Raw genomic sequence first — 22,330 nt, forward strand, 5'->3', positions numbered from 1 at the left:
CGGGCCCGCCCCCCCTCCGGTCCCTCCCACTTTTCCCAAACAAAGCTCCCGGCAACTTTCTCCCTTGCAGCGCCCCGCCCGCCCGCGGCTCCCCAGCCCCAGGCCGGGAGGTAGGAAGGCGCCGGCGGGAGTCGGGATCCTGCTTTGGGGTGTGTGAGTTGGGGTGGGAAGTTATGCGTGATGAGGTGAGGCGTGTGTTTGTGGGACCGTCTCGCAACTGCTCGCCGCCCTCTTTTTGCCTGGGGGCCCGAGTTTGCGTTCGTGACCGAGCCCAAGTGTGGAGCTGGAACTTTCGAGGGAGTTAGGGTGTCGATGACGGGTCTGGTCTGGGAGTGTGCGCGCGGGAGTGGCTGAGAGCTGCGGACCCAGGCACGGGCGTGCGGTGCGTGAGTGTGAGCGGTGTCCCTTTGTAGCGAGAAAGACCCCTTGCGTATTTCTGACCGAACTGGTGAGCTCGTGTGATTTATAGGCGTCTGATCTCCCTTACCAAAGAGGAAGGGTCCTGGGTGGTAGAGGAAAAAACTATCTGGAGTCCTGGATGCTCTTTCTTGTCTTTTCGGAGATTTGTGGACTGGAGCGGTAAATTAGGGGGTATCTTTCTTACCCTGCTCCTCCGTCCCTTTGTCTGGCCACATGGGGGAGGGTTGGGCTGGGATTTTGGCCTACAGGGGTCCTGAATGCTGCAGCGCCACTGGACTCGGCTTGGGGTCTTTGTCTGCCTCCGCCCCGGGTCCAGGGTCCGAAGAAGGAGGGGGATGGGAACCTGGGACTCTGGGGTCCTGGGAAAGACGTGGAGCCTCCAAGGAGGCGGGATCGGGCTGTATTGGAAAAAGTTTTCCCTGTTCCCGGCCTCTGGAAAGTCACTGGGAACTTGGATTGGATCTGAGCCCACGGCGCGGGGGGAGGGGAGGAGGCGGGGCCGAGGGCCGGAGGGGAGGCGCCCTCACTGGCCAGCCCCTCCCCGACGGGGGTTGTGGGAAGCTGGGGGAGGGGACGCCTGGGCCCTTTGTTCTGGCACTCCAGATGGCCAGGCGGCCTGTCCCCCAGGCTGTGGTTCTGTGGGTGCCCTTGGCTCCCAGCCTGTGGTTCTGTGGGCTTCCCCGTCCCCCAGCCTGTGGTTCTGTGGCTCCTTCCTGGCCTCCGTATCAGTTTCGGCCTAGTCTCTGTTCCTATCTCATTTGATCTCTCTGCCTCTCTCTCTGACCTCCTCCTCCTCTTCCTCTCTCTGGATGTCAGTCCGCTTCTCTCTGGATGTGTCTCATTCACTCTGGTCTCTGCCCCCTCTCTCTGGGTCTATGCACACCCTGCCTTGGGCCGATGCCCCTCCCCCTTCTCTTCTAGCAGCTGCCGCTGGCATCCTAGCACCTGTTCTTGGATGGGACTAGAAGGTTTCACCACTCTCCATTTCGACAATAACACGGCTCCTCTCTTTAAAATCAGTAATCTGCACCCAGAGTTTCAACCTTCATGGCCCTTGGCATTACTCTGGGGTATTCCGAACTTCATCTTAATCTAAGTTCCTCTGGAAACTCAGGGGAGAACAGCTCTCCTAAGCTACCCCAGAAATCTATCCCCTTTCTCCTCTAGGATCCAGGAGTCCTGGCCTCAGCCCTCCTCCCTCAGACCCAGGGGTCCAGGCCCAGTCCCTGTCCCTCAGACCTAGGAGTCCTACCCCTAGCCCTTCTCCCTCAGACCCAGAGAGGGGTTCAGGACCCAGCTCTCCTCCCTCAGGCTCGGGGGTCTGACTCCTAGCCCTCACAGCTGCAAGCCTCTTTGGGTGGGAGGAAGGCCGCTGAGCTCTGTGTTCCTCCAGGCCCAAATGGGGGAACCCCGGGCTGGGGCCCCCCTGGACGATGGCAGCGGCTGGACAGGCAGTGAGGAAGGCAGTGAAGAGGGCACCGGCGGCAGCGAGGGGGCTGGGGGAGACGGGGGCCCAGATGCAGAGGGTGTCTGGAGCCCAGACATTGAGCAGAGCTTCCAGGAAGCCCTGGCCATCTACCCGCCATGTGGCCGTCGGAAAATCATTCTGTCTGATGAAGGCAAGATGTATGGTGAGTTCGCAGTGTCTTTTGACCTGACCCCCACAAAGTAATAACAGTAGCCAACACTTATGGAGCTCTGAGCATTGTCCCTGTAAACATGCATTGTGCCCTCCCAGTGACTCTCAGTTAGAAACCAGCATCACCATTTGCATAGGTGAGGAAGCGGGCCTGGGAAGGTCAAGATGTTTGCCTAAGGTCAGAGCTAGTATGTGGCAGGGATGGGATGTACTCCCAGGCAGTCTGGCCCCATAGAAGTGAGGAGACCAGCCCCCCAGCTTGCTATAACCCTTTGGGGACTGTTGCTACTCTCTTCTTTCCTGGTGTTCACTCTGTCAGGAAGTTCTCCTAATGGTCTAACTCTTTTTAATTTGACTCTTCAGGTCGGAATGAACTGATTGCCCGCTACATCAAGCTGAGAACAGGGAAGACCCGGACTCGCAAACAGGTCTCAGAACCCATTTCTGGGCTTCTGTCTGGGGCCAGCTTGTCCCTTTAGGGCCATCTTTGTATGGGCTAATTCAGGCTCAAAAGGAGGCTCTGGTTCATGTGTTTTTGCTTGTGTCCTTGGCATGTCTGGAGGCCTGGTCTATCTGCTTGGCAGCAGTTTCCTAGCAGACAGAGAGACCAGGAAAAAGAGGGAAGGATGAAGACAGAACAGGAGCCTGGATTTGCTGGGTCAGGAAAGATGAGTGGTGTTAGTGAGTTCCTGGGAAAAACAGCTTGTGGGCACCACGTGTTTGAACACTGCAGAAATGACCTGTCTGCCTGTCACCCTTCAAGTGCTGGCAGCTCTGTGGGGCACCTGAGGGAGGGAAGGGGGAATGGACAGAGATGGGTGGTTGTGAGCTCAGTCTGCTTCTCCGTCAATACCTGCAGGTCTCTAGTCATATCCAGGTTTTGGCTCGAAGGAAATCCAGGGAAATCCAGTCCAAACTGAAGGTAAATGCCCAGGCAGACACCCTGAGGGGCAGATGGAGACCCAGAGGGATGGGGAGGGAGACCCAGAAGACTGGGGGTACGGAGACCCTGGGTAGGGAGAGACCTGAGAAAGGGAGGAGCCTGAGCTTGGGATTCGGAAGAAGGCAGGGCTGTGCGGACTCCCCAGAGGCTAGTGCTGTTGTCCCTCTTCCCTCTGCTCTTGGCCCTTCCTGATGATCTCATTGCTTTTCCCCTCTTGTGCTCTGAGGGCCTCCTCTTTGACTCCTTTGGTTCATCCCCCCATCTCCAGCCCCCATGGGGCCTGCTGTTCTTTCTGTGCTCAGAAAGCTTCATTTCCTGTTGGAGATTTTCATATCCATTTTCTTTTTCTTTTTTTCTGTCTTCTGGATTTCCTATTTCTTCTTAGTCTGAGACCCTCATTTTCTGTCCCTCTGGGTATGAGGTCTTCTCTGCCTCTTCGTTTAGACTTGGAGATAATCACTTCCTGTTCGTTTTTTCTTTTTTGTACCAGGAAGCTTTCCCTTCCTTTCTCTCTGTGTCTAAAACCTTTGCTTCCGGCCTTTTCTATACCGTGTCTGTTCCCTCTCTGTTCTGCTTGGGATTAGGAAACACTTAACCTTCTATTCCCTGGGGCTCTGTAATTCTCATTTCCTGTTGCCTGGGCATCTGGAAACCTCTATTTCCGGCTTTTTCTTGACTTAGAAACTCTCATTAGGGTCTTTTATTCTGGTCGCAGAAAGTCCTTTTCCTCTCTAGGGCTGGCCACCTCTGCTTGCTGATCCATATCCATCCATCACTCCCCCCTTGCTCAGCTCAGGGTGCCAGGGCTGGGCAGGCTGGTAGGGTAGGGAGGTGGGGGAGTCCAGGCTTCCTTCCTAAGTGGTGTTTTCTTTCCTCCTGTGGAACCTTCCCTCACTTCTTTGCAGGCCTTGAATGTGGTAAGTGCCCCTGCCCATTTCCCACATACACTTACCCCAGACAACTGCCCCATCCCTAAGGAGACCAGGAGGGGTAGAGGGCGCTGTGGAAAGGGCTTAACCCTCCTTTGACCCTTTGCCTTGACTCCCTGGGTCTGTATCTCCCATCCTTGCCCCGCCTCATTATTGTCCCCCCCTGGCAGTGTTGACTGGTGTCCCCCATTAATATGGACCTTCAACTTCCCCCCAGGACCAGGTTTCTAAGGATAAGGCTTTCCAGACGATGGCTACCATGTCCTCTGCCCAGCTCATCTCAGCACCTTCCCTACAGGCCAAACTGGGTCCTGCCGGTCCTCAGGTGGCCTAGGCTGGGAATTGTGGGGGTTGGGCTGGAGGGGTGGGCTTGCAGTTGCCAACAGAGGACCACCTGACCCCTCCCCCCCCCACCTTCTTTGTCGTCTCTTTAGGCCACTGAACTTTTCCAGTTTTGGTCAGGGGGCTCTGGCCCACCCTGGAATGTTCCAGAGTGAGTACTTTGTGTTCTGGCTTGGCACCTGACCCCCACCCTCCACATTTATGACCCCACCTTACACCTTCCAACTCTCTTTTGAACACAAATTCTGGAGCCAAGCTATTTGGATGTGAATCCTCGTCCTGCTCCTTGTTGTTCGTGGGCCCCTGGGTAGGTGATTTCAATGCTCAGAACCTCAGTTTCTTCATCTCTAAAATGGGGGGCAATAACAATACCTGTCTCACACCCTTGTTGGGATTTAACCCTGTTGGGATAAATGAGTTTAACCTGTGTATAATGTTTAGCGTAGAACCTGCATATAGGAAGTGCTCAGGACCGGGTCTGAGCTGGGCTAGTGGGGAGGGGGTGGGGCAGCAGGAGCCCAGAGGAGAAGGGATGCCATGGGCCCTGTCAGGCTGGGACAGAGGGAGGAGGCTGATGACTTGAGTTGGAGGGGCTGTCTGGAGACGTGCAGCCTGCGAGAGGAGTGGGTTTTGGCCTGGAGGATATTATGAGTAAACAGCTTCCCAGAGGGATCGTCTGGGCCCCAGAGGCTCATGGGAAGGCACTTGTAAGTCCAGAGGCTGCTGGGACTGGTGAGGGGAGTTCCAGAGACTCATGGGAAGGGCATTTTCCATCCCAGAGAGGAACCAGTGGACCCAGCCTGGGTATTGGAAGGGCAGTGTGGTCCCAGGGAAGTGTTGAGGGTATTGGCAGAGAAAGGGTTAGGTGACAGACTGGGGTATCCAGTTTGGGAGTGGAGACATTAAACTGTGGACAGAGGAGAATGTCAGAACAAGTTCCTGGGGCTGAAGGAATCACAGGTTTGTGGGGAAGCCATTACAGGAGGGGCCGTTCACCAGCACATACTGAGTGCTGGACTCCCCGCTTTCATGGAGCCGATATTCAAGTGTGTGTTGGGGTGCTGAATGTTAATTAAATCATCACCTACATAAAAACATGAAATGAGATGTGTGAAGTGCTATGAAGAACCACGGGAGCTTCTAGGTTGGAGGAGAAAGTTCTGGGGATTTCTTTGAGGAGATAACATTGAAGACTGAGGAAGGCTTAACCAGGTAAAGAAGGGGGGTGGAATATTTCAGGCAGAGAAAAGAGCATGTGACAAGGCCCTGAAGTAGGACAGTGGTGAGATCCAGGAAGTGAGAGATGCCAGTGTTTAGCAAATGGCCAGTCAGGTATTTACTGAGCACCTATAAAGTGCCTGGTGCTGTGTTCAGTTTTGAGACTCCACAGTGAACAAGGGAGACCGAATCCTCATCTTCATGGAGCTTATATAGTTGGGGAGGGGAGGAGATAGACAGTAAACATGTAAAAATCAAGAATTAATAAGAAGAAAAGGAATAACTATGAGAAATAAAGCAGGGTACACATGCTCTATTTTATTTACTTTGTTTATTTTGGGGGGGGGCCTCCCACTTGCTGGGCAAGAGCTCCAGCACTGAGCCACCCACCAGCCCCAAGAGCTCTGTTTTAGACAGGGGTCAGGAAAGCCCTTTCTGAGAAGGTAGCATTAGAGTAATGACCCTGATGACAAAAAATCATGTCAACAAGCAGAACATTGGAGTTTAGCGTTCAGAATTGAAACGACAAGGACTGGGGCAGAGGGCCCGGGAGGTGGGGTCCGAAGGTCCCTGGAGCTCCTTTCTGATTCTGGTGTTTTGACCCTTGACTTCTCTCCTGACCTCTGACTCCCAAATTTCCTCACCACCCTCTCTCCTGGGCTACCTCTGGGCTTCTGGGGCTGTGTCTGAACCTATGGCCATTAGCCGTAGGTGGCTATTTACATTAAAATTAAATGATGTGGAAATTCAGTTCTTGAGGTGCGCTGGCCACGTTGCTGCTCAGTCACATGTGGCCAGTGGCTACTGCATTGCGTGGAACGTTTCCATCAAACAGAAAGTTCCACTGGACGGCTCTGCCTTCCCACCCTGGCCTTTGGCTGGATGTCTAGTCATTTCTTCCAACACTCCTCACCCTTCAGTCTGTCCTTTCTCCAAACTCTCCATCTTCTGTGTCTTCTCCCATCTCTTAAGACCTGCTTTCTCTTCTCTTTCTGGCATTTTGTGAAAGGCACTGGGTTTGAGTCCAGGCTCCACTGCACCCTAGCTGTGTGGCTTTGAGCAGATTGATTGATCTCTCTGTGCCTCAGTTTCCTCATTTGCAAAATGAGAAGAGCAGTAATTGCACCTACCTCATTGGGTGTGAGTGTTCAGTGAGACCATGCATGTAATTTGTTAGCGCAGGGTCTGCAGTCCCCGCCTCCCTGCACCTCTCCACTCTGCTGACCCTGGCTTCCTTTGTCCCTTAGCGTGAAGCCATTCTCACAGACACCGTTCTCCTTGTCACTGACTCCCCCATCTACTGACCTCCCAGGTAAGAGTCTGTTATCTTCCTCTCCTTGTGTGTCCTCTCTACCTTTGACCCCAGGTCTCTCCTTCAACCTTCCATTAGTCTCGGGACACATTCTTACCGAGGCAGGGTGTCTGGCCGGGGGCAGGGTGTTTTGAAAAGGTAAGTGGCAGAATTTGCAATGGTTAGGAGCACAGCTTCTGTATCTAAACATCCTGGGTTCGTGTTCTGCCACGTGCTAGTTTATAAGACATTGGGAAGTGTATTAGTCAAGATTCTTTCAGTTGCAAGAGAAAGAAACCCAAATAAAACTGAATAGAGTGGAGAAAAAGAATTTACTGGTTTCAATTAACATATAGCCCAGAATTGTGGCTTCAGGCATGGCTGGATCCAAGGGTTCTTAGGGTAGCACCAGGACCTACTTCCATCTGCTTTCTTCAATGGCACTTCCATTTCCCACCTGGCAGCCAAGATGGTTTTCAGAAGTCCATGTTGATGTGACCCTCAACATCAACATTAACTGGTGAAAGAGCAAGTCCAATACCTATGGCTGCAAGTAATATAATATCCAAACGACTAGTGCCTTACATGGTAAAGGCTTTAATGATTCCACATAACAACTCTGCAGGTGGGCTGCCTTTGTGTTCAGCAGCTCAACAATATCAGGATTGGCATTTCTGTAGTTCCCTTGGCCTCTGTCTTACTGTGGCTAGATGGCTTCTCTAACCCCAGACATCACATTCTCAAGCAGGACTTGGCCAGGGCCAAAAACTTTCTCCTCCCAAAGTTCTGTCTTTTTTATTCAGGAAGAAACTCCTTCCCAGAAGCCCCCCAGCAGATTTCCCCTAACGTCTCATTGGCCAGGACTGTGTCACATGGCCACCTCTAGCTGCATGGGAGGCTGGGAAAGTGAGTATTTAGCTTTTTCAGCTTCTAAGTGGAGGCAGGCAAGAGAGCACAGTGCCTGAGACAGTCAGTAAATGTTAGCCATTTTTATTGTTTCTTCTTCTCTTTCTCTAGGGTACGAGCCTCCCCAAGCCCTCTCACCCCTGCCTCCACCTGCCCCATCACCCCCAGCCTGGCAGGCTCGGGCTCTAGGCACTGCCCGGTTGCAGCTGGTGGAGTTCTCAGCCTTTGTGGAACCACCCGATGCAGTTGACTCTGTGAGTGAGGTTTTGGGATTGTCACTGGGGGATTTGGGAACTTGAGGGTGATGGGGAGGGAATGCATAGAGCGGTGCTTCCCTGAATGGAGGGCGTGTGAAACTGGCTGCTGAGCCCCACCCCCAGAATTTCTGATCTAGATGAGAAGCTTGAGAATTTGCATCGCCAACCACCTCCCAGATGATATTGAGGCAGCTGGTCCCAGAGACCACGTTTTGAGAACCACTAGCATAAAGGAACTGGAAGGTCATGGGGTCTCAGGTTGTGAAGAGCAGAGAAACTCCCCAGGACATCATCCATCTATCCATTCATTCATTCACCAAACACATTTGAATTCCTGCTGTTTGATAGGTTTTGAGATACACATTAGGAACCTGGAGAAGCAGATCTTATTGCTGGGGGCTCAGATTTCTCCTTGGATAGGATGAAGATGGATGCTGTGCTAGTCAGGATGGGCTGGCTGTTAGAAGAAACAACTCTCAGCTTTCAGGCATTGAACACCATAAACATTTTTTACTCATATTTCAATGTAGGTGTTCAGCAGGAATCTTCCACATGGTGATTTGGGGATCCAGGCTCCTTCCATTTTATGGTTCTGCCATTTTCTAGGACTTCAAAATCGTTTGCTGGATTCTCTGCATCTGGCCAGCAGATGGAGGAAGGGAGAGAGGCAAGATTATTCTGGTATTTTTTTTTTTTTTTTGCCTCTGGCTTGGATGTGGCATTGATCAAGTCTGCTTACATCCCATTGGCTAATACTTTATCATGCGGTCCCAGCTAACTGCAAAGGGACCTGGGAAATGTAGTTTAGTGCAGTGAAAAGGAGTTTGAACCCATAACCACACAAGCACCAATGGAATCACCAATCACAGTAAATGGTGATGCTGCTAAAACTTGAGTTGGATTAGGTTAAAATCTTTCCATGCCACTTGAGGGAAAAATTAAAGTCCGTTCAGTTGCCCACAAACATCTGCACCTGCTTAGTGCAGTGTCATGCACCTGTAATCCCAGCGGCACGGGAGACAGACAGGAGGGAGACAGACAGGAGGATCGTGAGTTCAAAAGCCAGCCTCAGCAACAGGGCGGGGTGGTAAGCAACTCAGTGAGACCCTGTCTCTAAATAAAATACAAAAAAAGGAAAAAAAAAAAGGGGGGGGCTGGAGTGTGGCTCAGTGGTCAAGTACCCCTAAGTTCAATCCCTGGTACCAAAAAAAAAAAAAAAAAAAGACATCTGTATCTTTCCATTCCCTCTCTGCTTGGACCTCCTGTCCTCTCTTACTGGTTTAGTTTGCTCCAGCTATATCAACCTGCTTGCTCTTTCTTGAACACACCTGGCCCACCCCTGCTTTAAGGGTTTTGCACCTGCTGTTCCTGTTGTCTGGAATTTGCAAACCTCAGACCACGTCGTGACTCATAATCACATACCTTCAGGACAGTTTATTTTCTCATAGGCTTTCCCAAACCACTTGATGGAAATTTCAGGTGCCATCACTTTCAGCTTCTTTATTATGATTTATTTTCATAGCATACATTGCTCCTTGAAATTTACATTAATTGTAGGCTGATTTTTAAGTTTTCTTTCTCTGCCAGTAAACTGTGAAATCCATGAGGTCATAGACTTTGTCTTGTAGTGCCAGGACAGAATAATGTCTGCATACAGCAGGTTTCTCAATGCATGTCTGTTGAATAATGAGTATGTGCTGGCATTGAGGAAACTGAGTTTTTGTGGAAATACAGAGGAATAATTCTCCCCAGGGAGTCAGCAAAGGCTTCCTGAGATGACAGTAATTGAATTGAGCTTTGAGGGTTGCATAGGGGTTTGCCATGTGCAGCATTAGATGCTCCAAGCGTAGAGATGGGCAGAGCATGGAATTTCCAGGGAAACAAATAATAGAGTAGTGGGGAGGGGGTGAGGCTGGGGATGGGTGGGTGCTGCTGGTTTTCAGCTTGCTTCCTCTTAAGGGCAGTTGGGGAACCATGGAAAGGTTGGGAGTAGAGAGATCCTGTCTGACTGTGATCAAAGGAGGCTTCCAGAGTTAGGCAGATTTGATTAACTTGGGTCTGGAAAGATGGACAGAAGATTTATACTGGAGGAGAAGATAGGAGAAATTAAGAAATCATGAGAATGGGGACAGATAGGGAGTCTTGGATATGGGTTATGTGGATTCCCATCCATACATCCATCCAACCACCTATCCATCCATTGAATGTTCATGAGCACTTGTTGTACACAGGGCTGGGTTGTGGGTTTTTCCTGGAGGCACTAGAAAGCCATGGAAGGACTATGGATAGGAGAGGGCCAGGGTGTGCTCTCTGGAGAGCCCTGTGAGGAATGAGATGGAGGGGAGACGGTGGAGACTGGGAATTCAGAGCGGAGGCTGGGGTCGTGCTGGGGGCCCAGGAACTGGGAGTGCTTTTGGGGCCAGATGGGTGTGAACAGTGTACCAGTGAACAGTGTGGAGCACCAGGTAGGGGCTGTGGGGATGGTGACAGTGTGGGATGGCCTCGTGCAGTGAGGTCAGGAGTCCAGCCCACTCCCCACCCCCCACTCACGGTTGGCCCTCCTCAGTACCAGAGGCACCTGTTTGTGCACATCAGTCAGCATTGTCCCAGTCCTGGAGCACCGCCATTGGAGAGTGTGGACGTCCGGCAGATCTACGACAAATTTCCTGAGAAAAAGGGTGGTCTGCGGGAGCTGTATGATCGAGGCCCTCCCCATGCCTTTTTCTTGGTCAAGTTCTGGGTGAGTTCTGGAAGCAAAACCAAAAGTGCTTAAAGACCATGTGACATCCCAGCTAAGGCCACTGGCTAGATGGAAGAGTCTCAGGACTTCTCAGGACAGCCTGGGCCTTATGGGTCAGTCCTCCGGGCTTGAGTGTCAGTCTCTGTTGCAAGAAGGAATGCTGAGGAGTCCAGCCCCTGGAGCGGGATGGAGGCACTTGAGACTCCCCAGAACTCACTAGGCTGCCACCCCAAGTCATGGGACTAATGTGTCTTAGGATTGGCTTTCCACGTTCAGGTCACTCCAGGCCCCACCTGACCACACCAACCTTGTTGCTAAGGAACAGCTACCTCCCTTAGCCCATGGAGTTGTGGAGGATTCTGGTCTCTATAGGTGGGACTGAGACTTTGCTAGTTTCCACCAGATTGCTAGAGAATGTCTTGCCCTGGGGAAGTGACTAAAGGAGCTGGGGAGTGGCATTGTAAAGTTCTATATTTAACAATCATTTATTGAACGTTTATTATACCTGATACCAGGTGCTATGCATACTCAGCCCTTGGTGTATCTGGATTTCACATCAAGCTGCAGGTAGAAAATGTAGTTAGGCCTACGAAGGTTGTGTTTGTGCTAACATGTACAGGTTTTTTTTTTTTTTTTTGTCATTATTTCCTAAACAATACAGTATAACAACTATTTACATAGCATTTACATTGTATGAGGTGTTATAAGTCACCTAGAAGTGATTTAAAGTATACAGGAGCATGTGTGTAGGTTATATGAGGAACTTCAGGGTCTACAGACCTTGGAATCTATGGGGAATCCTGGAACCAGTACCCATGGAAACCAAGGGATGACTGTATATAATTGTGACTAAGGATCCATCTTGGGTGTTTTTTAGGCCTATTTGGTTTGGTGTCCAGTACAATAACTGACACTACAGGGGCTCAACAAATGTTTTCTGAATGTCAAGGGGATGTTAACTCCTGAGGTAACCAGGGTGGTGGAGGGATCTAGTCTCTCAGGAGAAAGTCTGCTGGGGCCTTGAGCTGTCCTGGTCTTGCTGGGTATGACTGACTATGGTTTTAAAGCTTTCTGGCTTGTGGTGTGAAGGCCCAAGATGACTCTAGGTATGTGCTGCAGAGATCTTGGGCACTGCTAGGGCTTAAGACAGGCCCCACTAACTCCCAGATCTGGAGAGACACCTACTTAGGAAGCCTGCTGATAAGGGCTTGGGTGTTGCCTGGCTTCACAGGGTCCTGTTGCCAGGATGGAGGATGGAGTCAAGCTTTTGAGGAGACTGACCTGGCAAGGTATTAACAACTTAAAGTTAGGAAGAAGAGAGGTATCCTCTACCTCCCAAGGAGGTGGCTCAGACTCAGGCTTCATTAGGCCCCTCCTGGTCTAATGACACTTGACCACCTGTCTGCACATTTGGCATCTGGGATGACGCAGGGGGCCTTACCTGGGAGCACCAGCTGAAAGTGCTGGAGAGTGTTCTGGAGAGGAGTCCAGCCCTGTTGCTAGGGAGTAGTATTTACCTTAGCAACCAAGGTAGTGAAGGGCTCTGAGGGAGGCCATTGGGTCTCAACCTGTTGCTAGGGGTAACTGCCTCCTTAGTAACTGGGCCCTTGGAAGGGGCTGAACTCTTATGTTAGGGCTTCAAGGGGAAAAATATGAATTCCAGAATTCCTTGGCTACTGGGGAGAGAGTGTCAGGACCATTTTGAGGACCCAGACTTTTCCAACACTGATGGGATAGGTGGGTCTTCTCCAGAAACCAGCTCATGGAGATACGGGAACTTTGAAAGCTGAGGAAGATGGTGGACAACTACAGGGGCAACAGGAAACCAGGCTCTGGGGCAGGGTTTATAAAGATGTCCCCTCCTACTCACCCTGTGCTTCCCCATCTCCCAGGCGGACCTGAACTGGGGCCCAAGTGGTGAGGAGGCGGGGGCTGGCAGCAGTGGTGGCAGCAGCGGTGGCTTCTATGGAGTGAGCAGCCAGTACGAGAGCCTGGAGCACATGACCCTCACCTGCTCCTCCAAGGTCTGCTCCTTTGGCAAGCAGGTGGTGGAGAAGGTGGAGGTGAGGCTGGAGGTGTGGGCGCCATCTCCGCTCTGGGGGTGCCACACAGACCATGAGCCATGATGGCACAGACATTTGTGGGGTGTGGGGTGTGGGGAGCAGTCGCAGCCTCTGGGGGTTTTAGTGTGTGAGCTTGGAGCTAACACAGGCTTTGGAAGCCACAGATGGGGGCATTTTGAGGGTGGAAAGGTGTGAAGATTGTCAGTAAGATTCAAAAGACTCTATGGATATGAAGAATTTGCAGGGCAAAGAGGTTCAGAAGTCACATTTAGGGCTTGCTGGGACCTTGGGGGTTTCAAGTACAGTTTGTAAGTATCATGGGGCAAGGGTCTTGGAGGGTTTGGAGGTCCAATAAGGTTGTTGAGAGTTCAGAGGACGTGGAGGGGTTTCTGGTTTGCCTGCTCAGATCCTGTATCAGAAGACACTGAGTGTTCAGTGCTTGGTCTCTGGGCACTGAGGGTGGGTTGCTGGAGGGGAGACGGCGGTGGGAGTGAGTGTGGCAATCTGAGGGGTATGCTGGGCTCCATTCCTAGGTGCCCTGTGTGTGTCTTAGCCACTGTCCTCCCCACTCCCTGCCCCCATTCAGACAGAGCGGGCCCAGCTGGAGGACGGGCGCTTCGTGTACCGCCTGCTGCGCTCACCTATGTGCGAGTACCTGGTGAATTTCTTGCACAAGCTGCGGCAGCTGCCCGAGCGATACATGATGAACAGCGTCCTTGAGAACTTCACCATCCTCCAGGTGACGTGGGGGTGGGGTCTGGCTGGAACAGGGGCCCTGACGTAGAGAAGAGTGCTCTCCACAGATCCTTAGCTTAGGGGATCCCTTTACCCAGGGGACTGATGCAGAGGGAGCTCCAGAGGGAACCCTCATCCTGGAAATTGAGGCAATAGGGACTCCAGAGATGACCCTTAGCTCATAGGCTCTGTTCCCCTAGGGAGCTGATGTGATGGGGGACTTTACAGCACTCTCACATAGAAGGATCCCTCTCATTGGGGAAATTGACATGGGGGACACCTCAAGGTGATTCTCAGTTTCCCAGGGAATCTATCCTGGCTCAGGGATCATGAGCTAAAGGGAGTCCATTTAATTTGGGGGATGTGCTGAGGTAGAGACCTGTTGACTGGGGCAACTGGTGACTCTCTTTACCTATGACATGGTGGAGATCTCTGAAACCTGGGGAATATGACATCGTAGGATTCGAGGCCTCTCCACTGCTGATCCTCAGCTTAGGGACAGTCCCTGTTGTCCAGGGAACCTGACCCATTGGGCACCTTTTTACTTGGGGGAACATAATGTGGTTTACTGGCAGGTGGTAAAGAGGCCTGCTGGGGGTCCCCTGGTAGCCTGGGAAGGCCCCAGGAATCCTTCTAAGCATAAGCCCATTCTCCTGGCCTCCCTGGCAGGTGGTGACCAACAGAGATACCCAGGAACTGCTGCTCTGCACCGCCTACGTCTTCGAGGTCTCCACCAGTGAGCGTGGGGCCCAGCACCACATTTACCGCCTGGTCAGGGACTGAAGAAGGAGCCCACAGTTGGCTCAGCCCCAGAACACCTTCCTCCTAGGAAGGACCCTCCAGCTCTCTTCATGATTCTTATTTGGGAAGGGGGCTGTGATGGAAAGGGGCTGACCACAGAGGCCTGAACAACGAGGACTGTCTCCTATTAGAAAGGACCCCCAAACCTGCTTGGTGAGCTGAACAAACCAGGACTGAAGATAGACCCCAGTACTGGGACCTCACAGGGGGTGTCTGAAACTCCTGAGCATCAGGGATTGGGGACAGGAATAAGACAACCCCCAGGTACACCACTGGTTTCCTGGCCTCTAACTCTCTTCTGGATGTTTTGGCAGGCCCTGGTTCCACATTGGCTTGTCTTCCTTCCTTTTTTCCAGCTGTCTCCTCCCCTAAATATCTGCCCCCCCTTCTGATCTGTGATGTCACAAATTGAGGATTAACCTTTTTGTGCAGAGCCAGGTGGGCCCTGAAAATATTTTGTTTTTTAAAAAATATAACGAAGTATTTATATGTGGGTGTTAGGCTGTGACTTTTTCGCAGCTGGGTAAGGAGAGGGGTGCGTCTTTCTAATCTCATCTCCCTTCTTCTATGTGAGCCTGGGGTTAGATTGCTGCTTTCCCCATTCAAAGCGTTTTGGTTTGTGTTCTGACAAAGAATAAGGCTATTTTACCAAAATGCAGGGGATTTATTTGAGGTTTGAGTGAAAAATAATCTTGTGGGAGGTGGTAGGCCAACAGATGAGTCAAGGAAAGGAAGCATGTGTGGGGCAGGAAGCCCCAGGTCCCCCGGGGGAGGTGGTGGTAGTGGCCAGGCAGACATCTGGGTCCCCAAGGGAATGAGGAGGTGGAGGGCTCAAGGGAAACAAATATTTACAAGTCCAGGGCACTTGAAGGGGTTGGGGAGGGGTCTAGCGGTATCGAGCCAGCCGGTTGTAGTAGACGTGGTCCAGGTTTCTGCACAGGAATATCGAGAGCGTCATGAAGCCGAGCTATGGAGAAAGGAGACGCGATCAGAGATGACAAAGGGCTTCCAGTGAAGGGGGTGAGGGGTGACTTTGGCCCTAGAAGCAGAAAAGTCAGAGGGTGGGGTTAGGGTAAGAAAATAAGGCTCCTAGGCTCCTGTGTTTGTGTGTGTGTGTGGGGGGGGGGTAGGTAGAAAATGGGTGGGGCTAGAGGAAGAAGAGGGTAAGTTGAGAGCTAGAGAATGATAAGCTGAGCTACAGCAGTGATGAGTCCAGGAACCTTGAGTAGGGGAAGCCCTGTGGCAACAGGTGGGGAGGCGGCGGGGTTGAGCCCCAGAAGGAGTCAGGTCGGAAGCAAGCCTAGGGTCCTTTATTCTGGAGGTTCATCTGTTTCCCCCTCCACTTCAGCTTCTACGTCCACCTCAGCCTCCACCTCTGCGCTAGAACTCCCAGTATCAGGTTGCTCTTCCTCTTGATCCGAAAGCCGCCAGGGCCCCAGGGCCATGGGAAGCTTGCCCTGCGGGACTTTTCCCCCCCAGTTGGGGCAAGCACCGGCCATGCCCCATCCACCCCACGAAGCACCGGTACGTCCGCTGCTGGTGAGGACGCCACAGCGACCGCCACCGCTGTCGGCACTAAGGCAGGGCGGAGGGCTTGAAGTACCCGGACCCATATGCGGCTCGGGCTCCCGGCGGGATGCTTTGCGCCGCAGCTGTAAGCTCAGCACCATCACACTCACCTGCGAGGAAAGGGGAGCGATAGTGTGGCCAATAACAGGAGGCTTTCCTGCTACGGCCAATCAGGGATCACCGAAGCTAGGTCTCCGCCCCCTCCCATCCTGAGGCGGCAGCGCTAGAGCCAGGAGGGGCGGGACTCCGTGACGCATGCGTCCTTCCCAGGTTACCCGAGGATTTAGGGTTAAAGGTAGGTCTGTCTATAGACTAGGGCCAATCGCGAGTGTGAGCGGAGCCAAATCACCTCGAGTAGACCGACGGCCAGACAGATGCCCACTATGGAGATGAGGTTGTTGTGCAGCCACTTCTGGAGGCTCTGTGCGCAGCCCTGGACGTATAGGGGAAGGTTAAAGGCAGCTTTCTAGGATTCGCCCTCAGGCCCAACCCTAATATTCTCCACAGTTTGGCCTTCTCCTTTCAGACACCGATCCATTTTTTTTTTCCTGTTGCTCGGATTCTCTAGTCAGCTCCTGTACAGCCGCCTCACCTCTCCCAAATGTCTCCTCGCCCTTGACCTCAGTGTTAAGGCCCCGCCCTTTCATCAGACTCCGCCCCCTTTGGAGGTTCCCGCCCCTCCGTTGTACCGTTCGTTCAAGCCCCACCCTTCTCTCGCCCCCCACCTCAGGCGACACCCCAAGCCACACCCCACCTGTTCAGTCTGGTCGAGTTCTGCTCCAGGCCCTTTCTTTCTTTTATATATATTATAATATATATTTTGGTTGTCGTTGGACACAATACCTTTATTTTATTTATTTATTTTTATGTGGTGCTGAGGATCGAACCCGGCTCCTCGCACGTGCCAGGCAAGCACTCTACTGCTGAGCCACAGCCACAGCTCCTCCAACCCTTTCTTACCTCGCGGTAGATGTGGCCATTTGCAGGGACCACGCAGATGTCTGTACTGTGCCTGGGTCGTGCCCGCGGTCCGAACCGGCCGAGCTGGGGGAAGATAATCTTGTCGAAGATTGCGGAGTCGTTGGTTGCCTCCGAGGAGTTGTAGCAGGAGCAGGGCACGCGGTGCGCCTCCGACCCGTTGCCTCTCAGGACGCGGACCGGGAACCAGTCCTGGGGAGAATGCCAGCCGCAGCAGCGCAGCTGAGAGAGGGATACCAGTCAGGAATATCAGGTCATGGCGGGGAGCAGGGAGCTGAGTGGTTCGTGAAGGGCAGGGAAAGGTGAGCTGGGCTGGGACCGCGATGGAGCCAGGGCTAGGGCCAGGAGAGACACTTAAGAACTAGGAGAGATGTGAGTCATGGGGTGACCTGGGGCTAGAAGAAAGCATCACGTTGTGAACCGGAGATTGGGTCGGAGGTGCAAGACTGCCTCCCACAGGGTTAGGTGGATGGGTGCAGAGCTACATATCTAGGGAGTGGAGTCTCTCCAAGGGTTGGGATCTGTTAGAGTCAGAGGTTCCAACTCTGGGTCATGCAGAGCTGTTGGGACTCCCGCCGCCTCGTGAGGGCAGGGGCGGGGTCTTGAGGTAGAGGGCGGAGTCCGGGGTACTGGGCTACGTTGGAGCCAGTTATATTATTATCTGGGGGTGGGGCCATGTGGGTGGGGGTAGGGTTAGAATGAGCGAGCCCTGGAGCTGGAGGCTGGGCCCAGTAGGGCGGAGTCTCCTTGATGGATCGAGCTGAACTGAGTCTTGTTAGAATACTGGAGCTAGAGAAGGGGTACACCTTGGGGTTGGGCTCATGTACCTGGAACTGCACATAGTCCCAACTCTCCTCGGCCGCTGTCTCCTCCGGATCAGCACGGTAGTTTTGGATGGCCTCTAGCACGATGTCCTGCACTCTTCGCTCCACCTGAGAGTTTGTGGGTGAGGCTGGGCCTCATCAGCCCCATCCCACTCCAGCCCCTCCCAGGCTGTTCAGTGCCAACGGGTTCCTGGGCATATCTTTGCACTGACTTGGTTCCTCCCTGAATGGTTAGCTGTTTCTCTGTTGCTCAGAATCTCTTTCTACTCATTTCTGTCATCCTCTATTTCTAGGGGTCATTAGGTGTCTATAGCATTTCTGGGACTTCTATTTCTCCGTCTCTCTCCCTCCCCACCCTCCTCCATCAGCAGGGGCTCGTTACGTCGCCCAGGCTGGCCTTGAACTCCTAGACTCTAGCAATCCTCCCACCTCAGCCTCCGGAGTGACTGAATATCTGAGACTGCTGGCTGACCACCATGCTGGACTTTCCCTTTGGATCTCTGCGTTTCCCTCCCTCTGTCTATGTCCTTGTGTCTTTCTCTGTCTCCTTCTCTGTGTCTGTCAGCCTCTGTATCTGCATCTCTGCCCTTCGGTATCCTTGTTTCTTTCCATCTTCCTCTGCCGATTATTTCTTTGTCAGTGCCTATCTGCTTCCCCCCCTCCCTCGCCATATCTCCACCACTTCTGCAAACCCCACACTACCTACTCAGCTGCCAGGGATGGGGTGCTATTGACAGGCGCTCACCCGGACCCGCTGAGTGGAGATGAGGATCCCCAGGGTGATCTGCGTGGCAAACAGGAGCAGCAGCATCCCAAAATACTAGTGAGTAGAGGGGAGAGGTCAGGCTGACCTTTTCCCCTGGCCTTTTTCAATGGGGAAGTGTTCTTGAGGATGGCCAGTGGGCAGGGCACTCACCAGACCCAAAAGGCAGCGGAGCTCCTTGAGGGCCCCCACACAACCCAGGAGGGCGAGGCCCATGGTGAGGATTCCTGAGATGGCCAGGACCTTGGACCAGATCTGCAGGGCCACGAAGGTCAAGCCTGGAAGAAGTGAGAGGCAGTGATGGTGGACCCAAGTACACAGCTCCAGGCAACTCCATGCCCCACCCAGGCAGCCATCCAAGTGCGGTGCAGTGTCCTAGGGGCCTCTCCCTGTGCCCTGGACCTCCCTTTCTCGGAATGTTTGCTTGTCTCTGGGACCGTCTTTGCCCCATCCTGAGTCTCTGTTTCTCTTCTAAGACTTTCTCCTACTGTCTCCCCCCCCCCCCCCGTGTTTTCCCCCATCAGCATCTGTGTCCCTCTATTTGGCTCCCATTTTCTCTTTTCCTCCTTTAACTCCTCCTCACACTGATAGCGTCAGCCCCATCACTTGTTCTGTGACTTTGCCTCTGTCACTTAAAACCCCTGGAAGCCAAGAGAATGATATTTATTTCCTAGAGTTGTTTTTTTTTTTTTTTTAGATCTAGTTTTGCTCTGTTGCCTGTCTGGCCTCAAATCCCTGAGTTCAAGCGATCCTCCTCCCTCAGCCTCCTGAATAACTGTGTCATTGCACCTGGACCCATGGAGTATAAGTTGAACCCAACCCTAATGCAAGGCAAACACAGTAAATATGAGCTTACTTTCATTATGTCTATTATAACAATTTTGCCCTTTGCTTCCTGCTGTGTGACACCAACAAGGGACTTCCCCTCTATGAATCTCAAGAGATGGGAAGGTTTATGGGAGGACCTGATGAATATCAGTTCAAGATCTGACACAGGAAGAGCTTGAGAAATGAATATTGTTGTCACTGTTATTATTATTGGTACGCACAACCCCATTTTCCAGAGGAAGACAGGCTTTGAGAAGCGAATGACAGTGGTAAGGCTGGCATCTGCCTGGGGAATTGGGCATTCTTGGCCCCCTTAGGGTAAGGGAGACCGCGGGAGGCTGCTTGGTGGCAGGCTGGGTCCAGGTCTGCTACAGGAAGGCCCTCCCTGACTGCCCCAGCTCCCTCACCCACAAACGACACGAAGCTGGCCTTGTCAATGAGTATCCAGATGCCGAAGCAGAAAATCAGGCTTCCCAGGACCTGGGGAAGGAAGATGAGAGTGTGACAGTGGACAGGGGATATGAGGTCCACGAATGGGGCTGGGCTGGGGCTGGGGCTGGGGCTGGGTAGCCACGCGAGGAAACTCACAAAGAAGAAGAGGTTGAAAACGAAGAGGAAGTACTTGATGAGGCTGAGACAGCTCTCCTGCGCCGACATCTTCACCTAGAGTGGAGAGTGACTGGCTGGATGGACCAAACAGAGGTGTTGGCAGCGGGGAGACAGGCAGAGCGACAGAGGCCGAGAGGAGACACAAAGAAAGGCCAAGAGGAGGAAGAACACAGAAAGAGGAAGTTCCAGCGGTGGAGGGGTGGGGCCCCTCCCAGTCCGCTTCACTGGAGATGACTCTGTCTCTCTAACCCGCCCCACCTGGATGCACTCTTGTACCTGAGGGGCCTTGGAATTGGTGGTCACCAAGGACACTGTGGGTGGTCCCTCCCAGGTCTCCATGGCTCCTGCTGGGGGATCCACAGGGACTCCTAATCTACTGACATCTGTCTGAGCACCAGTACCCCAGGGCTGTCTCTGGACAGCAACCGACCTCACAGACACTCTGACCTCATGGCCTGCTAAGCTTTCCCATCTCTGCATCTGCTCTGTCCCCCTTTCCCTGCTCTGGGTCTCTTTTCCCCACCTCTCTAGGTCTCTAACCCTCTCTCCCTGGGTCTCAGTCCTTCTCTGGCTGGCTGGCTTCTTCTCACAGAGCCTCCGTTCTCTTATGAGTCTGTTTCCACACCTGTGTCTCAATTCTCCCTCTCTCTGGGTTTCTGTTCCCTTCTCTCTGGGATCCTCTCCTCCTTCGTCTGTCTCCCACTTGTCTTTGCCCCCCTCTCTCAGAGGAACCTGTGCTGTTCTAGACCAGAGTGCTACCACATGCCCGGGGGCAGGGGCTGGGCACCTGGGAGAAGTGAAAGTGCTATGGGCCAGAGGTGGGAAGGTCCCTGAGGGTGCTGAGGGGGGCCAGGTGGCGCCAGCACACTCATCGAAGCCGGAAGTGAGCCTCAGGCAGTACTTCCTGCCTTTGCCCCTGGAGCCTGAAGGGAGGAGGTCACAGAGGAGCCAAGGTGCTGGAAGGCACCTAGCAGCCTCTGCAGTTGCCCCTAATGTCCCCAGAGGCCCCCTGCCCTTATCAAGTCCCAGATCCCTCACAGATGTCCAACTTTGGAGGTTTCCCCACTACCCAGTCATCCACTGGCCCCTGGGAAACAGGCCTGTGAGGACCTAGCTCCATGTATTCTGAGACTCTTCTTTTGGTGCCACTGGGCATTAAGCCTAGGATCTCATACACACTGGGCAGGCACTCTACCCTGATCTACATCTTCAGTCCTCATCTTCTAATTTCTAAATCATTCTGCTGAGCTCTACCCAATTTACTCCTGGATGTCCTTGGGACCGTCACCACATTCCATACAAAGCTTTAGAGTTCCCCCCAATTCTCTCCACCTGGTTTCTCCATCTGAGGCAGCCCCACCATCTACCCAGTCACTATGCCAATTCCCCAATGCTGTCTTCTTCTCCTCCTCTATACTGCCAGACCCAAAGCCAGATCTTGCTGCTTAAGCACATCTCTCCTGTGTCTTATCTCCACTTTTCTCTGAGTCATCAAATTCTCCCTATTACCCATCCAACCAGCATACAAACATGCCGTTATTTCTTCTATTTTTAACATTTTCCCCTGGAGCCAGGCATGGTGGGAGCCAGCGACTTGGGAGGTGGAAGCAGGAGGATCCCAAGTTCAAGGCCAATCTCATCAATTTAGCAAAGCCCTGACTCTAAATAAAACACAAAAAGGGGTGGGGATTGGCCCAGTGGTCAAGCACCCCTGGGTTTAATCCCTGGCGCGCACACACACACACACACACAAATTTCCCTTTGAACTCACATCCCTGTACAGCTTTTTATCATTTCTTCCTCTTGTTGATAACAAAACATGTGAAATTGTCCATGCCTGCTGCCTCTGCTTCTCTTCAGGTCTTTGAGTCAAGCTTTCATTTTCACTCATTCACAAAAACTGCTTTTGTCAAAGTTACCAGTGATATCCACATGGTCAGTTCTTGGTCCCCATCTGGCTCGACTTCTCTGTCTTAGTGGTTGTGGTTCCACAGGGATAGTATCTGCATCTCCTGGGAACCTACTAGAAATGCAATTCTCAGTTTCCAGGCCAGACTTATAGTGGTGGTTTTGAGTGGTGGCCTTCAACAAAACAAAACAAAAATAAAACAACCCCAAAATCTCTTCCTAACCCCTGGAATCCATGAATATGACCTTATTTGGAAAAAAAAAATTCTTTGCAGATGCAATTTTGAGTTAAGGAGTTCAAGGTGAGATTAACTTGGATTATTTGAGTTGGCACTAAATCCAATGACAAGTGAGTGTCCTTACAAGAGACACAAGAGAGACACCCAGAGGAGTGAAACTCTTAGAGGAAAAGGTTACATGAAGACGTAGGCAGAGACTGAGGTGTGCAGAAGAAACCCCTGAAATCACCAGAAGCTGGAATAGGCAAAGAAGATTGTCCCCAAGACCCTTTCAAAGAAGTGGTCATGCTGACACCTTGATTTTGGACTTCTGGCCTCCAGAACTCTG

General features: G+C 52.4%; 2 protein-coding genes across 7 annotated transcripts; one reads left to right on the top strand and one right to left on the bottom strand.

The window, feature by feature from the left end:
- The first annotated feature begins 26 nt into the window (after window positions 1-26).
- TEAD2 (TEA domain transcription factor 2) lies at window positions 27-14,704 on the top strand. 6 transcript variants are annotated; one of them, XM_081273179.1, is made up of 13 exons: window positions 27-110; window positions 1,814-2,051; window positions 2,423-2,487; window positions 2,919-2,981; window positions 3,908-3,919; window positions 4,149-4,256; window positions 4,366-4,424; window positions 6,739-6,803; window positions 7,800-7,942; window positions 10,512-10,685; window positions 12,578-12,748; window positions 13,335-13,487; window positions 14,153-14,690. In XM_081273179.1, the coding sequence occupies exons 2-13, from the start codon at window positions 1,820-1,822 to the stop codon at window positions 14,264-14,266; spliced, it is 1,359 nt and encodes a 452-aa protein (XP_081129305.1). In that variant the 5' UTR covers window positions 27-110; window positions 1,814-1,819; the 3' UTR covers window positions 14,267-14,690. The 6 variants fall into 6 exon arrangements, with proteins under 6 accessions (XP_081129305.1, XP_081129309.1, XP_081129304.1 ...); XM_081273183.1 differs by having other exon boundaries at window positions 85-149; window positions 12,578-12,709; window positions 14,153-14,704; XM_081273178.1 differs by having other exon boundaries at window positions 85-149.
- On the bottom strand, window positions 14,481-20,014 carry CD37 (CD37 molecule). The gene is made up of 8 exons (XM_081273185.1): window positions 19,835-20,014; window positions 19,654-19,726; window positions 18,572-18,696; window positions 18,401-18,475; window positions 17,659-17,763; window positions 16,814-17,053; window positions 16,203-16,286; window positions 14,481-15,251 (listed from the first exon to the last, which is right to left on the bottom strand). The coding sequence occupies exons 1-8, from the start codon at window positions 19,901-19,903 to the stop codon at window positions 15,171-15,173; spliced, it is 852 nt and encodes a 283-aa protein (XP_081129311.1). The 5' UTR covers window positions 19,904-20,014; the 3' UTR covers window positions 14,481-15,170.
- Window positions 20,015-22,330: the final 2,316 nt, after the last annotated feature.

This window comes from Spermophilus citellus (genome assembly GCF_964194105.1).
Source record: "Spermophilus citellus genome assembly, chromosome: 18".
Taxonomy (NCBI): Eukaryota; Metazoa; Chordata; class Mammalia; order Rodentia; family Sciuridae; genus Spermophilus; species Spermophilus citellus.

Excerpts from the sequence above, each read along its gene's own strand:
- CD37 (XM_081273185.1), bottom strand. The coding sequence starts at position 19,903 with ATGTCGGCGCAGGAGAGCTGTCTCAGCCTCATCAAGTACTTCCTCTTC. Across the intron at positions 18,476-18,571 it reads TCCGCTGCCTTTTGGGTCTG|TATTTTGGGATGCTGCTGCT; the intron begins GTGAGTGCCCTG and ends TCTACTCACTAG. Across the intron at positions 17,764-18,400 it reads TCTCCACTCAGCGGGTCCGG|GTGGAGCGAAGAGTGCAGGA; the intron begins GTGAGCGCCTGT and ends ACAAACTCTCAG.
- TEAD2 (XM_081273179.1), top strand. The coding sequence starts at position 1,820 with ATGGGGGAACCCCGGGCTGGGGCCCCCCTGGACGATGGCAGCGGCTGG. Across the intron at positions 12,749-13,334 it reads AGGTGGTGGAGAAGGTGGAG|ACAGAGCGGGCCCAGCTGGA; the intron begins GTGAGGCTGGAG and ends GCCCCCATTCAG. Across the intron at positions 13,488-14,152 it reads AGAACTTCACCATCCTCCAG|GTGGTGACCAACAGAGATAC; the intron begins GTGACGTGGGGG and ends CCTCCCTGGCAG.